Source organism: Eschscholzia californica, unplaced genomic scaffold (genome assembly GCF_041429995.1).
Source record: "Eschscholzia californica isolate CP2 unplaced genomic scaffold, dmEscCali1.0.p SCAF_1, whole genome shotgun sequence".
In the NCBI taxonomy this organism is placed as follows: Eukaryota; Viridiplantae; Streptophyta; class Magnoliopsida; order Ranunculales; family Papaveraceae; genus Eschscholzia; species Eschscholzia californica.
Window position 1 is genome coordinate 7,726,989 of NW_028238198.1, and position 14,705 is coordinate 7,741,693.

The 14,705-nt window shown below is 38.3% G+C and overlaps 1 protein-coding gene across 3 annotated transcripts; it reads right to left on the reverse strand.

Moving 5' to 3' along the window:
* Positions 1-1,254: 1,254 nt before the first annotated feature.
* On the reverse strand, positions 1,255-13,942 carry LOC147563748 (ENHANCER OF AG-4 protein 2-like). Of its 3 annotated transcripts, none has more exons than XM_086640298.1 (14): positions 13,437-13,942; positions 12,809-12,885; positions 9,538-12,081; positions 8,923-9,439; positions 7,798-7,906; positions 7,221-7,333; positions 6,961-7,148; positions 5,028-5,898; positions 4,390-4,954; positions 3,429-3,524; positions 3,255-3,331; positions 2,794-2,945; positions 2,584-2,655; positions 1,255-1,724 (listed from the first exon to the last, which is right to left on the reverse strand). In XM_086640298.1, the coding sequence occupies exons 1-11, from the start codon at positions 13,545-13,547 to the stop codon at positions 3,288-3,290; spliced, it is 5,235 nt and encodes a 1,744-aa protein (XP_086496424.1). In that variant the 5' UTR covers positions 13,548-13,942; the 3' UTR covers positions 1,255-1,724; positions 2,584-2,655; positions 2,794-2,945; positions 3,255-3,287. The 3 variants fall into 3 exon arrangements, with proteins under 3 accessions (XP_086496424.1, XP_086496414.1, XP_086496407.1); XM_086640288.1 differs by having other exon boundaries at positions 1,255-1,819; XM_086640281.1 differs by lacking the exon at positions 1,255-1,724 and having other exon boundaries at positions 2,397-2,655.
* Positions 13,943-14,705: the final 763 nt, after the last annotated feature.

Consider the following 14,705-nt stretch of genomic DNA (forward strand, 5'->3'; position numbering starts at 1 on the left):
TATAACATATTCTTCAGCGATTCATCTCGTCCAGCTTTTATTGGGAGTATGCGCACAATCTCTCTCTCTCCTATATGGAAGTAAGATTAAAAGAAATATATGTACATAAAACTAAATATAAAAATGAGAGCTTGGAACGTTGGAGGAAACTGGATGAAAAAACGATAACTGATTTGTTAATCTTCTCGTCTTGACATGAAACATGATATATTGGGTGCATCTTGCAAATTGAGAGTTTGTTTGTGATAGAACCTAACGAAACGAAGGAATCTAAATTCAATAGTTTACGAAGAAAACAAGAGTTTGAAAATTTGACTGCGACTTTGGGGAATAAAGACTTACTCAATAATCTAAAAATTGACTTAATCAATCTTCATCTTCTCTCCTCTCTCTCTTATGTTTCTTTCTCTTACTATCTCCTTATTATCTATGTAATCGTGATAACCTTAACCAACATTATTGCCATTAGAGAATGAATGTTGATTATTACTTCCAGTTTCTCCAACATTGAATGATTGATAGGGATGATGGTGAAACAATGACAGAACATTATTCGGCCAATTGGTCAATTGCTTGAGCATCTTGGTCGTTGGCAGAACATTATTTTGATTTAAGAGAACTTGATAAGGTGGAAGGATTTGTTCTGAAGTATAATTGTGAAAGAAAGAGGGTAAAAGGCGAAAGAAGTGAGAAGAGGTGGTGACGGCGAATTGGTCGTGGTGGGAAGTTGTAGTGGTAAAGGTGATGGAGAAGATCAAGATTAGAGGGAAATGTTTGGTTAAGTGAATGTTTGGACTAAAATAAAATATGTCGTACAAATGTCGAAAAAAAAATATGAATTTCATAGAGATTTATTCCTAGAAAAGAAAGTTTCAAAAAGGAATCTTGTTAATATCTAGTTCGATTCGAATGAAAATTATAAAATCTCTAGAGAAAAGTGATTGTTAACTATATGAACTATCAATATGATGATCACTAACACATTGTGACGATTCAAAAAAATAAGTTCTAAAAATACAACAGTTAATGTGTTGGGAGTGATACAGTTCTTTAGAGAGAAAAAGAACCCTAAACGAATCTGAAATTATTTGTTACTACTATAACAACAAATTGGTCAATATTCAAATCAAAGAAGTTGATGATCTGTTTTAAAATGCTTACCGAGTTGGGCGGAAAAAGATGAGATCAATAAGCTTGACAACCAAACTTAAAAGACGACGGAGGAGAGAAGATAGCATGTGAGAAAGGTATAAATGTCCAAAAAAAAAGAAAATCTCACTAATTATTATTTTTTGAAATATATTAACTGAAACAGTAAAATTGTAGATAACTTTGCTTCTTTAATTCTTTCCCCAATCTAGTTGCATATAAATGGGGCCGAAATAGACTTTGGACCATGATTCCTTCACCTAACTCATCCCACCTATCAATTCAAAATTCATGTATATATGTGTATAATTCCCTACAACTGAATACAACCGATATATATATATATAACCCTACAACTAAATACAACCGATCATGTACTTCTGATATATAATAGCTAATGAAGGCAAACCATATCACATTAACGAATCCAAATCATGTCCAAGGGCCCTCCATTGTATAGTACCTCTTCACCATTTCAATATCATTTATTAAACGGACTGCCTAAATCCACCCCATCAGGAGCAGGGACACCAAACAGCTCACCCAAATCGCCATATATCACAATGTATCCATCCCTAGACGGGGAGAAATTGTTACAACTCCATAGGCCAATCTTTTCGTCAAAAATGATTCATGGTTTTTTTAGTCTCAGCTCCCTTGTTAGGTTTGCCTAGAGTAAGATGAGCACAAGCCTATATAAGGATTACTTAAGAGTAAGAATATAAACATATCTTTGAACCAAGGACATGGGAAATAGGATCCATATTGGCTGATTCTATAAGGAAAACCAAATGGAGTTCCAAAAAATCCATCCCCACCGACTCCTTGCAGTTTCCCCATTCCTCCTCTCACTCTATATCATATCTCATTTCCTATTTAACTGCTCCTGCTATTGCTACTGGCAGAGCTTGCTGGAGCTCGGGCAAGGTATACTGGTGGGAGCAGCCAGCACCAAGATTTTTAATACTTCCTCCAATCCTCCCAATACCATTGATCTGCATTATCTAGGTTTGACCAGACTGATACTAGGCAGTGGGCTTCAGTCTGGTTGATATTAGGGCTCGTTCAGAAAGTTGAACAAGATAGGAACTACTCCACCCAACTCTCAAGTCTCGCCCATATTTCTTCCTAATTCAGCCCCCCCACTCACTGGCCTATGGAGCAAGGTTGGGATTGGAGGAACGCTCTTCACCTTGACTAGCATCAAAAAAATATGAAGAAGAAAATAATAGAACTAGCATGCGAACTTATAAAAACCATTATGAGGCTTTACTTTTAAAAACTATTATGAACTCAGTTTTTGAGCATTTGAGATTCTTATTCTATTTATAGATATGATGGTTATTAAAACTAATTGAGTTTGTAACTATCTTACATGATAAAGCTATGAGATCTGCTAGTATTTGAAGGAACACATTACTTCTAAAAGTATACCTCTACATTTTCGCAGCAATTTACATAACGAGCTTTGCATGTTATTCCTCTATCGCTTTCCGATGTGAAAACCTACAAGAAATTTCAATTAAAGCATCATCATTCTCTGCTGGTTATCCTGAAAATCAAACTCATCTAAATGTGCTGCAAGTTCGACAAACCTAAGAGCTATAAAGCTTTCAGGAATATACTTAAAAGATGGGGACTTACCCAAATGGAAGTCGGCGGACTGGAATCACCAAGAAATAAATTACAATATTCACATCCGCTTCAACCAGATGGAAACAACATTGTTAGCGTTTGCTGGCTTTAGAAGTTTGGTCCTTTCTCAAGTCACAATATGCACATCCAAAATCACATAACTGAAATGAAAAAATCAAAATTAACCGACCAATCTTTATGATTAAGCTAAGCAGAAGCTCCCCCTCCCTCCTCTTTCAAACCCAAAAACTAGAGGTCTGAACAGACTATTGGATCTCAACTAACTTCCTGTTTGACCGGAACTTATTTCGCCTATTGCATAAAAACTTGGTGTGGGGTGTTCTATGATACCTTTCTACATTATAAAGATACCTCTTTTCCCAAAGCAGAAAGGCATTCTTTCAGGGAACGAGGATATGAACACATTACACACCTACATTAATAATTCTAGCTGAATCGTAGTGACTCACTGAGAAGCTCCACGATGATTTGGTTGAAATTTTTTAATAGAGAGATCTGGTTTGCAGCAACTGAGGCGGCCCGTGACCTGGAGAAATTACAAGTTTACAACCACACTTGAGTGCGTTTACTCAAACAGGGGAATTGCTAGAATCACCTGTATGAATTAATCAAGTCCATCTCACCTGGATTCCGAGCTCCGGGCATTGGAGGATTGTGGATAATAAGTTGAAACCCCTTGGTATTAATGGGTGGTATTTCAGGAAGTGACCGAGGAAAGGCTGCCATTACAAAATTTGTTAGATATCATAAAGATTCTATACCACATGTTAAGCTTGCAGAACAAAGAAATTGAAAGGGACTTCATCTTTATGATATCTAACAGATATCATAAAGATTCTATACCCCTTGGTATTAATGGGTGGTATTTCAGGAAGTGGCCAAGGAAAGGCTGCCATTACAAAATTTGTTAGATATGATTCTATACCACATGTTAAGCTTGCAGAACAAAGAAATTGAAATGGGACTTCATCTTTTTAATATGGATAACTATTATTCTTTTTGGATATTAGTCCAATCTATCTATAGACAGAGAAGTGCAACAGTGAAGAAAATGTGAGACATCAAAATACCATGCAAGATTATCACAACCAGAAACACAATGGTACCACAAAACTGTGAAAATTACACAACCCGTAGGAGTACATAATGCCCTTTTACATTCAAAAGACAGAGTATCTTTAAAAGCTAACAGCTTCTAAAGTTATTGGTGTTGCACCCTTTAGAAGGCATCTTTATTGGTTTACCACTACTATAAGCTATCAGCTTCTAAAGCTGTCCCTTGTAAAGAGATGAAGTGTTTTTAGGTGCAAAACATGCTCATCGTCAATCAGAATCTGCGTGCATATTTAATGCAAAATCATATTCTTGTTACTTTGTAGAATTATCTCAAGTTCACAATACTGAAAGTTTGAAACCCTGTTTAATCTCTTACAAGATTGTCAACAACTGAGATCGAAAGAACCAGTCACGCTAAGGACAATTCCAGTTTATTCAAACAGTAGGACCGAGATACGGACAGCATGTTTTCTAAAAGGTCAGAGCATCGTCGCTAACAAGTCAAAAATTATAAAGTAAGGGTCATACCTTCGCGATTAACATTGAGCACAGGTCGTGACAGAGCTCTTCCTCCAACAACTGAAATATGCTGACTCTCTGGGATACACTCAGTTGAATGCAACTTCCACTGTTCGGGCACAGGTCGTGACAGAGCTCTTCCTCCAACAACTGAAATATGCTGAGTCTCTGGAATAAACTCAGTTGAATGCAACTTCCACTGTTCATCAGTAGCATATTGCCTCAGGCCACTGTTTAGGGAGGGGTACGAAGAGGGATGCGAGTACTGTTTTTGTAGATGGTGCTGTACGGTAGGCTTGGAATATATAAGACGATTAGGCTGCAGTTTCACAGGTGATACAGGACGATATTGTCTCTGTAAAAAAGGTGCATTTATTGGTTGAAACTGCTGGTTAGGTTGAGATGCCTGTGTGTTTAAGAACTTCTGTCCAAATTCAGAATTCCTTGACATAAACCCAGTACGTTCATCGGTAGGCACACAAGGTGAGAACGGCTGAAACATTTCACTTTCCATAGAAGCGTTATTAACATTGCAAGAGTGAGTGTTTCCAACTACTTGAATATTCTGAGTTTCCTGCGAAAAGGTAACATAGGTCACAATCTGTACATCTCAGAAAAAAAAGGTTTGTTAAAGCTAAGAGACTTACACTTGGAGGTGTGAAACATTCTTCAACTAGAGTTAGTTGACTCGAAATTGGCAGTGAAGATGCTAATGACAAGTGAGGTCTTAATAATGATGATAGTGGTTGTTGAGGTAGCATGAAGGGTAGGGGTGCTAATGAGGGTTGAGGGATTAGTGATGCTGGGAAAGGTGGAGTTGGTAGCTGTGTTGGGGGAGATGGTGGAGGAGGTGAAGATGGTGGAGGAGGTGTTGGAGATGGCGGTGGAGATGATGGAAGTGGTGGTAGTAGCTGAAACGGAAATAATTGCGGTAGCGGAGGAGGGGGAGATGAGGGCGGCGGTGGTATAGGAGAAGGAGGCAAGGGTGGTGGTGGGGGTGGAGAATCTAAAGGTAATGGTGGAGAACCTAAAGGTAATGCTGGAGAACCATTATGTAGAAGGGAAGATTCAGTAGGATAATGTGAAGTTAACTTAGAGATTCTATCAGAACCTTGCCCCTGCAAGTCCATTTCATAAGAACAATTGACTGTTAAGGATCTTTCAACAATCAGGTGAGTGGAAACATCTTCCATTTCATGTTCTCCATCTACATCTTCCAAAATGCAACGCTGCCTGTCAGTTGGAATGACAATACATTCTGGGTCTTCTAAAACATGTTTAGCCTCTAGTAGGTCATCACTACTAGCAGCTTCAGCTTTTAGTGGTGAGTCACCAGCAATAGCGTTAGCAAGTTCAGCTTTTAGTGGCGAGTCACCAGCAATAGCGTTAGCAGCTTCAGCTTTTAGTGGTGAGTCACCAGCAATAACATTAGCAGCTATGGCTTCAGCTTCATCTTGATCATCTTCATCTTCAAATAGATGAGAGGATGGCAGTCCAGGCAACTGAAACGAGGCATTGCTGCAATTACGAAGTAAATTAACATCAGAGAGCTAGTATGAACTGCATATTTTCAAATGGTTCACATTATATAACTTGCAACCCAGGTCTTAGCTATATTCCTCTGAAGTGATGACATGTAAGAGTAGCTAAACACTCATGTAAAACGTATAGGTTCTGGCAATTGAAAGGAGAACAAAGTCAGAAAAGGAAAAACATCACAAGCGTTTCTGAAACATTCATGTCCTCTTTACTGTGGAGGCAGGGATTTCTTCACTACCTGGACGGATATGTGGCAAGATCAGATTGTTCATCTGATAGCACCTCTCAGCTCGCACATGTAGGAAAATCCGACCTTGTCAAAGAAAGGGGTTTGTGACTGGTGCTACAGAGAGCTAGTTAAAGTGTTGATTTAGGGTATAATATTACGAGCATAGTTTCACTGTAAGGCATCGCGGCAGTTTTCCAGCAGTTGACGGCATACCTCATAGCAAGTAGCAGCGCCATAGGGAGGGCTGTCAGCTACCAACAGGGTCCTATCACATGAGTCGGAGGAGGAAAGAGAAGCGCCAAATATTGGTATTCCATGATGAAATGAGTATTGTTGAGCACATTCGTGATTTGATATTTTAATTGCTTTATCTGTGAATGTACTCTATGCTGCGATGTAAATGGGTCTTCCGACATAGTGAAAGGAGTACAACTAAGTTTTGAATGGTTCGGAAATATTTCATCTGTTTGTGTCGGTTTCTGTAGTTACCAGAGTGGCACAGTTCTCGCATCTATAAGAGGTCCTCTTAAAAAAGTAGCTGACAGAACTAACCAAATATTAGGCCAAAAGATGGGGCTCATACAGGATGTCACAGTTTATCACAAAACTGTAAAAAGGACAGAGATAATAAACCACAAGCCCTTGGAAGCATTCCTGATGCTGTTTTCCATTTTTTTCATATGATAATCTTTTAAAAGAAACTAAAACAGAATGCAGGAAAAACTATTTCATCTGTATATCATTACTCATCAGCGTAAATGCCATACTCTATACTTGAATAGAAAACGAAGATACTTGAGAAATTGACATACCTTCCATACTCATCTACAAACATCTCTTGCATCTCTCTAATTGGATCATCCACACCACGCTCAGCCCGAGATGGACGTCTAAGATGAAATCCAGCCGTCGCATTGTCTTTTGAAAATTCAGTTTCATCCATGTACCGTCTAATAAGTGACTCTGGTAGGATTTTCCGCTCAAGCCATAACCGCATTACCTACAAAAGGAGATATTCACACCTTCTCTCAAGAGGACTAACTCACATACATCAACTAGTACGTTGATTTACCTTTAGGCATTGACGACGGTTTTCATGAGCACCAGATCCATTTGGAGCAGCAGCACTCAACAGACGCGGTAACACAGCTTGCACTATAGGAATGTACGAATCTCCAGCAATGCCTGGAGAGAAATTACAAATAGAAAGCTGAAGCCATTGTCATGTATTGGACTTACACTTGCAACTCCGTAGGTCAAGAACCAGCAGTAGGAAAACATAAAGGTAATTCCCATTATCAGGACTCAATGGACCATCGACTAAAAGAACCTCAAACCGCAGGTACACAAAAGAGGGTGTACTCAGAACGGGAAGCATAACAAAGTCAACCCAGTGAACTCCAACCTACGAGTTCTACGACACAAAAGGCGAATTCTCTTACAGGTATGGTTATGGGTAGCCACTAGCCAAGAGGGCCCTTGTGGGGGCTACGTATCTCAACAAGAAATGCGAAGGTTGCTTAAAGCCAGCCGGCTGCAGACCAACTTATTCCTTTGCTGAATAAGTGGCACCGAGTAAATTCTACAGTGAAAATTTGCCAAAATAATTGTTACACTTCCAAATACTTGTTCAGTATGTGTTTATATACCTTTCTGACCATGCGAACATTGAGTAATAGAATCCACAAGAAAAAACAAGTCAACTCTACGATGAAGACTTGGCTCATTCATCAACTTTTGGATAAGCAGCTCCACAACCTACATGCAATAAATGGTTTTAGAGTGTGCCCTCTATGAATCATAGTAAACCACTTGTAGTATAAATGTGGGTATCAATTTCCTATACGCATTCACATTTTCAAGTTTGTTTCACAACTCAAATTTGTAATCCTGCACTCGGAACGATAAAGTAAGTAACCCAATCATAGTCATGCTTTTGTCAAATCCAAGTCAAACGTTAGTAACAATATCAACCTCGTAGTGCTAATATTTTCATCTTCCAAGACATATAGGCAGATATCTACGAATCAATATTAGGAGCAGATATAAATGACATTGTTCACCTGCTTGTAGCAACTTATAAGAGGACAGTTTTCAAACTATACAATTATATGGTTCCACACGTGCGTAGATGAGGCTGACCTAGACAGATGGAGAAATGGTGACTAATCTGATGATGATAAAACAAAGAGGAAGTGTGAGTTACTCAAGTTATTTCCGATATAAAGTTGGATTACATCTTAACCCGTTTATACATCTTGTCAATTATAGTTCATGACTTGGTGTGCTTATACCCTTACATTACTTTGGCTCGGATTCTATCAAATAACAAACAGTAACATGCATATCTCGTCTCATAGGTGTAGCAATTTGTTGAGATCTTTACATGTTGTCTTCCCTTCATAACTAACTTAATTCTTATATTGTACATGAAATCTATAGGTTTTTAGCTTCTTTACTTGTGTGCCACACTGGTCAAAATGGAATTGAAGTGTCTAAGTTGTAACTACACTGTGCCCGGCACTTCATACTAGGATTGGGGTAAGCGATAGAACTAGCTAAAGATTGGAACTAATTTCAACAAAGAAGCCAGGTTTAATACTGCAGTTGCTACAAACTAGGTAGACTGATTTTAGTAGAATTTTTTTCATCGTTCTTCTATTCTCTCTGCTTATAGCTCTTCTGTAAAGTCCATCTCTCGACCAACTTAGCGAAGCAAATTAAAATTAAAAGTAGTCAAACAGTAAGAGATATAAGTGCTAGGTCCCACTGACCTCACTTGCCAGACCATACTTGGCACAATCAATAGCAAGACGAGTAGCACGTCCAATGCTTTCCTTTGTCCTTGTCAATGTCTCTACCATTCCTTCAAAAGAGTCCCGAATGACAGATGCTTCGGTACTACCATTCATTGACCCCCCACGTCCCTGATATCCAGTACTAACCTTGGATTTCTCAAATTCTTGAGGATCTCTCTTCTGTTTTGACATGACCTGGTGGTGCTGAGAAGATGGAGATGTTAAAGTTTGGTCTGCATTTTTATCAGAACGCATCGCACTCACAGAGTTCGGTAAGGGCTGAACTTCAGCGGCAGGGGCTGGACTCCCTTCAACTACAGAAGCTGTGGATACAGTTGAAGGCAAAGGATTGTCATGAGAAGAAGATTGCAAGTGGGCTTCTCTCCTTTTTGCCTGTGCTGCTGCAATAAGAGATTTCATTGGTGCCGCAGAAACAGACACCGTGGAGTTTATCAATGAACTAACTGCTTTATCATCTTTAGCATCTTCAACACTGCAGTTGAACAAAGAAAGTGTACACAAATCAGAAACAGTAAATACTTACAAAGTTGAAGATTAAAAATAAAGAGAGCCAGAACAAGCTATGCGTACCACATCCCAAGCAACGCATCATTATTATCCTTGGGTTCTAGAGAAACAACAGCACCATTTATCCGACGAGTCTTTGGATTGATCTTCAACTTTTCGCTCAAAACTGTAGACTTGCTATTTTGGGTCTTTGACAGATTATAAGAACGCTTCGTGCTATCAGGAACCCCAGCTGAACCTTTATTAGTCCCAGACTTACTTTTCCCTGATGTGGCAGCACGTTTAGTTCTGATTTGGGGCTTTGCTGCTTCATTCTGTACTGGTTTCGCTATAAGTGACCCACGTAAGTTCTGATGTGCAACCAGGCCATGCTTTTCTTCAAACAATGACGGGTTCTGTTGGTCTGATTTCCCAGGACTGATGAACACACCTGGTGTAACAGCTCCTATTTGCTTCTTCTCTTCACTTTGCAGTACGCTGGTCACTAATGATTCATCTTGATATTGTGCAGGTGATATCTTGTTTTCTGAAGGACAATCTTCGGGTTTGCCTGAAGCCAAATTTTTAACTTCACAATCTTCAACATCTTGTCGAGCTTGAGGTGTAGCGGTATTCTGGACAGAGTTCAAAGGCGTATCAGTTGATGCCTTAGCAGATTCACCATGAGGTTGAGCTCCACATTCTTCGCCATCATCATCATTCTCATCAAATTGACGAAATCTCCGTCTTGAGTGGGCTTGGGTAAGAGGGGAACTATCATAACCAGACTTGGACATGCCATTCTTAAGTAAGTTAGCCTTTTTCGCCTTTAAGCCTGCAGTACTCTGGATGGGATTAGAAAGCTTATCAGTTGATGGCCCAGCAGACTCACCAAGAAGTTGAGCTGCACATCCTTCGCCATTATCATCATTCTCATCAAGTTGACGAAATCTCCGTCTTGATTGGACTTGGGTAACAGAGGAGCTATCATAACCAGCCTTAGACATGACATTCTTCTGTAAGTCAGCCTTTTTTGCCTTTTTTGCCTTGAAGCCTGCAGTATTCTGGATGGGATTAGAAAGCATATCCGTTGAGGGCTCAGCAGATTCACCAAAAAGTTGAGCTGCACATCCTTCGCCATCATCATCATCATTCTCATCAGGTTGACGAAATCTTTGTCTCGATTGGACTTGGGTAACAGGGGAGCCATCATTTCCAGATTTAGACATGACATTCTTGCGTAATTCAGCCTTTTTGGCCTTTAAGCCTGCAGTATTTTGGATGGGATTGGAAAGCATATCAGTTGATGCCCCACCAGATTCACCAAGAGGTTGAGCTGCACACTCTTCACCATCATCATCATTCTCGTCAAGTTGACAAAATCTCCGTCTTGAGTGCACTTGAGTAACAGGGGAACTATCATAACCAGACTTAGGCATGCCATTCTTACGTAACTCAGCCTTTTTTGCCTTTGAGGCGGCTTTATTCTGGACAGAATGAGAAAGCACATCAATTGATGCCCCAGCAGATTCACCAAGAGGTTGAGCACCCTCTTCACCGTCATCATCATTCTCATCAAGTTGACAAAATCTCCTTCTTGACTGGACTTGAGTAACAGGGGAACTATCAAAATCAGGCTTAGGCATGTCATTCTTAGGTAAGTCAACCTTTTTTGCCTTTGAGTCTGCATTGTTCTGGTTATGGACGGAATGAAAAAGCACATCAGCTGATGCCCCAGCAGATTCACCAAGAGGTTGAGAAGCACAGTCTTCACCATCATCAGCATTCTTATCAATTTGACAGAATCTTTTTCTTGAGTGGACTTGAGTAACAGGGGGACTATCAAAACCAGACTTAGGCATCCCATTCTTACATAAGTCAGCCTTTTTTTCCTTTGAGACTAAATTGTTCTGGATGGAATGAGAAAGCACATCAGTTGATGCCCCAGCAGATTCACCAAAAGCTTGAGCTGCACACTCTTCGCCATCATCATCATACTCATCAAGTTGACAAAACCTGCGTCTTGAGTGGACTTGGGTAACAAGGGAACTATCATAACCAGAATTAGACATGCCATTCTTACGTAAGTCAGTCTTTTTTGACTTTGTGCCTGCAATAGCTTCAGTGTCTTTGGATATTGTCTCCAAGTTCTGACAATTGCGCTTCCTGAGGGATAGAGAAGCCTCACCACCCGCCATTTTGGTCCCTACATTACACTTTACAGTTCTTGACGGTAAGCGCGCTTCAGTTTTGACATGTGACGAGGATAGTTTAGTTTCTATGATTGTATCTCCTTTACTTATTGATTTTTCTGCAGTTTCAACACCCACATGAATGTGTTTTGATCTTTTGGCAGGACCTAAATCTCCAGATGTACCCAGCTTATGCTTTTTATCTCTAAGTTGTGATTTGTCTCCAGATGATAACGATTTTTCTTTGTCCATAACCAGAGGATCGTCTAAACTGCTCTTATTTTCATTTGAATTCTCTTGTAGCTCGCTGAAAGCCTCACAAATCTCCTTAACTGCATTACTGAAGTATTTCACTGGCTTACCTTGACAGATAGCTATCACTTTACTCTTCACTTCATTTGTAAATGGCTGAATATCGGCAGGAGTAACATAAGCACTGAGAAAAAAAGGCATGTGATTAGTAATCAGTGGAACAACTCAGACAATATAAAATTCAGTTAGAAGCAAGGCAAGAATACACATTTATTCTATACCATATCAACAACAATGTAAAGAATGTGTGGAAAATCAAGGGGAGCAACTCTCAACTTTGGTTGGAAGAACTGAATAAGAATTAAAAAAGTTAAAAACTCAGTTCTAAATATCCTAATTTTCGGGTTTCGTTATTCTTTTTCTTTAGTGATGCCAAAGAGAAAACAACTATGTACTACATAAGTGTACACACTTCCTTCTCCTACCAACCCTCGAACCCATGACCTGATGGAAGGGAAGTGAAACCTCAACCAACTAGACTGCAAGAGGACTTGTAGGAGTACAAACTTGTTAAAAAGGAAAACCACATCATAAAACCTCTAGTATTTAGGGAAAAAATGAAGTCTTAAAGATGCATACTTGAAGCAAGAATTCTTTGAGCAACAACGTAGGCAACAAAGCAGCAACCAATAATTACTTCAAGTTAAATAATCAAAGCACTTTCACTTTGCCATGATAACTATTCATTGTCACTAAAGCTACAAAGCTAAACTATAACAGTCTAGGTTACATAATGATCTGATAATCAGATTAAGAATGAATTTGACACTCCAAATTAAGTTGCATGAGGAGAAAGTAATGTCTTTCTTACTGAAAATATTAGCTATCCCACGTCTAATAGTAACACTTACATTTCAGCAGTTCCGAAGAATCGAACGAAGTACCTCCTAGGATCTGGAGATCGATCCCATTCTTCAGGTCGACTAATCTGTAAATTCAATAACCCAAAAACAATATACAATTGATAACCAACAAAAAAAAGTCCATACATGAGGAAAAAAACATTTTAAAGAAAGCTGAAAATCTATCATGCAGTATCTGTTCCAAGAGTATCCCCCTAATTCAGATGGACCTGCAACAAACTAGTAAGTCTCTGCCCTACTCCCAAACACAGTTTGTTCATCATAAGCATGAAAATTTTCAAAATTTCATTTATTCTACCTCATAATACTTTCATTTCACTAGCTCAATCACAGGATCATAAGATTGAATTAAGGGTTCAAAAAACCTACTTCCTTTGATTGTCATTTTTTTTCTTATACCATCAAATTTGAGTTACAAAACCAAATCAAATTAGGGGCATAAAAATCTTCATCTTTTCTAACTGCAGAACCCTAATATTCCAAAAATTGTTAAGATCACAAGAAACTAAAACCTATGAAATAGTAGTTCATGCAAACATAATAAAAGAAGATAAATCACACTACTATACCCAAATCAATCACAAAACAATCCCTAAATTCAGAAAAACACAATTACCTTAGCTGGCCAAGGTGGAAATCCTTTAACTTTAGCTAGAACCAGATCCCCCAAATTTAGTTGATCCTTCGAATTGCTACAACTTGTTTTCGATTGATTAATCGAAGACATGCCGACCCAAATAAATTATATAAATATAAATTAAGAACAGAATCAATCAAAACAACATAATCATCAAAACTCCCCCAATATTATCAAAAAAAAAATCAATTTTTTTTTTTTGATTTCCCCCTTTCTGAATAGATGAATTTGGTCAAGATTAACTCCGGGAAGAGAAAATCCCGGGCAGTGAAGAAGGATTAAGAAGGAGTAATTGTTAGGTTGGTTGAAAGAAACGATGAATTCAGCATTACAAACAGGAGGCAATTTAGCAGAAGGTTGGTACGGTTTATTGTCTTTTTAGAGAGAGAAAGAGAAGAAGCGAAGGCGAAGTTGAGAATAAGAGGAGAAAGATAAAAAACGGTGCCAGAAGTCGGAAAAATATTGTTTTATGTACGAGTGGAAGCTTTTATCAGTCTAGAGTTTCACCCTGTCAATGACTATTGACTTATTGATTGACCATTGTTTTATCCCTACTAGTACACTGATTTTACTTTTTAGGTTTCAATCCTATAGATATTTTTGTTCAAACCAAAAAATCCATTGTAAATCCAATGGATTTCTTTCTAGTTTTAGGTCATCGTATCTAAATGGTGGCATTTTTGTACTCTTAAATGCTAAGAGTTTTCAAGTATTGATTTGTAGAGCCGAATCGAATATATATACTGAACGGACCTAATTAGTATAAAATTTAAAAAATAAATTGGTAAATCGATTCTATCTAAATAAACAATCTGAAATAGTCTAGTTTTGCATTTTGCACGATACATATTGACATTGGCTTTGAATTGAAGGGGATAGTAGGGCACTACTTATTTTCTTAGGACTTTAAGATTGTTTTCAATATAATATTAGTTTACTGTATCAGATACTACAACCGATAAAAAGAGAGATATATATTCGTTTTCAAATAACTAATCATTTCATTGTTGTTTGATTTATAAGATGGTATACTGAATAATAAAGAAGCATCCTTCAACAAAAAAAAGAAAATAATAAAGTAGTTTCGATTCAAGTTAAGAGAAATACTAGTTTTTGAGAGTTTCGGTGTCCTAATCTTCGGATCAAGAAGTTTAAAAGAGGGCAGAAACACTCTACCAATGTAATGTTGGTATCAATAGATTTATTCGTAAGAATTATCATTTTACCAATTAAATGGTAATATATATT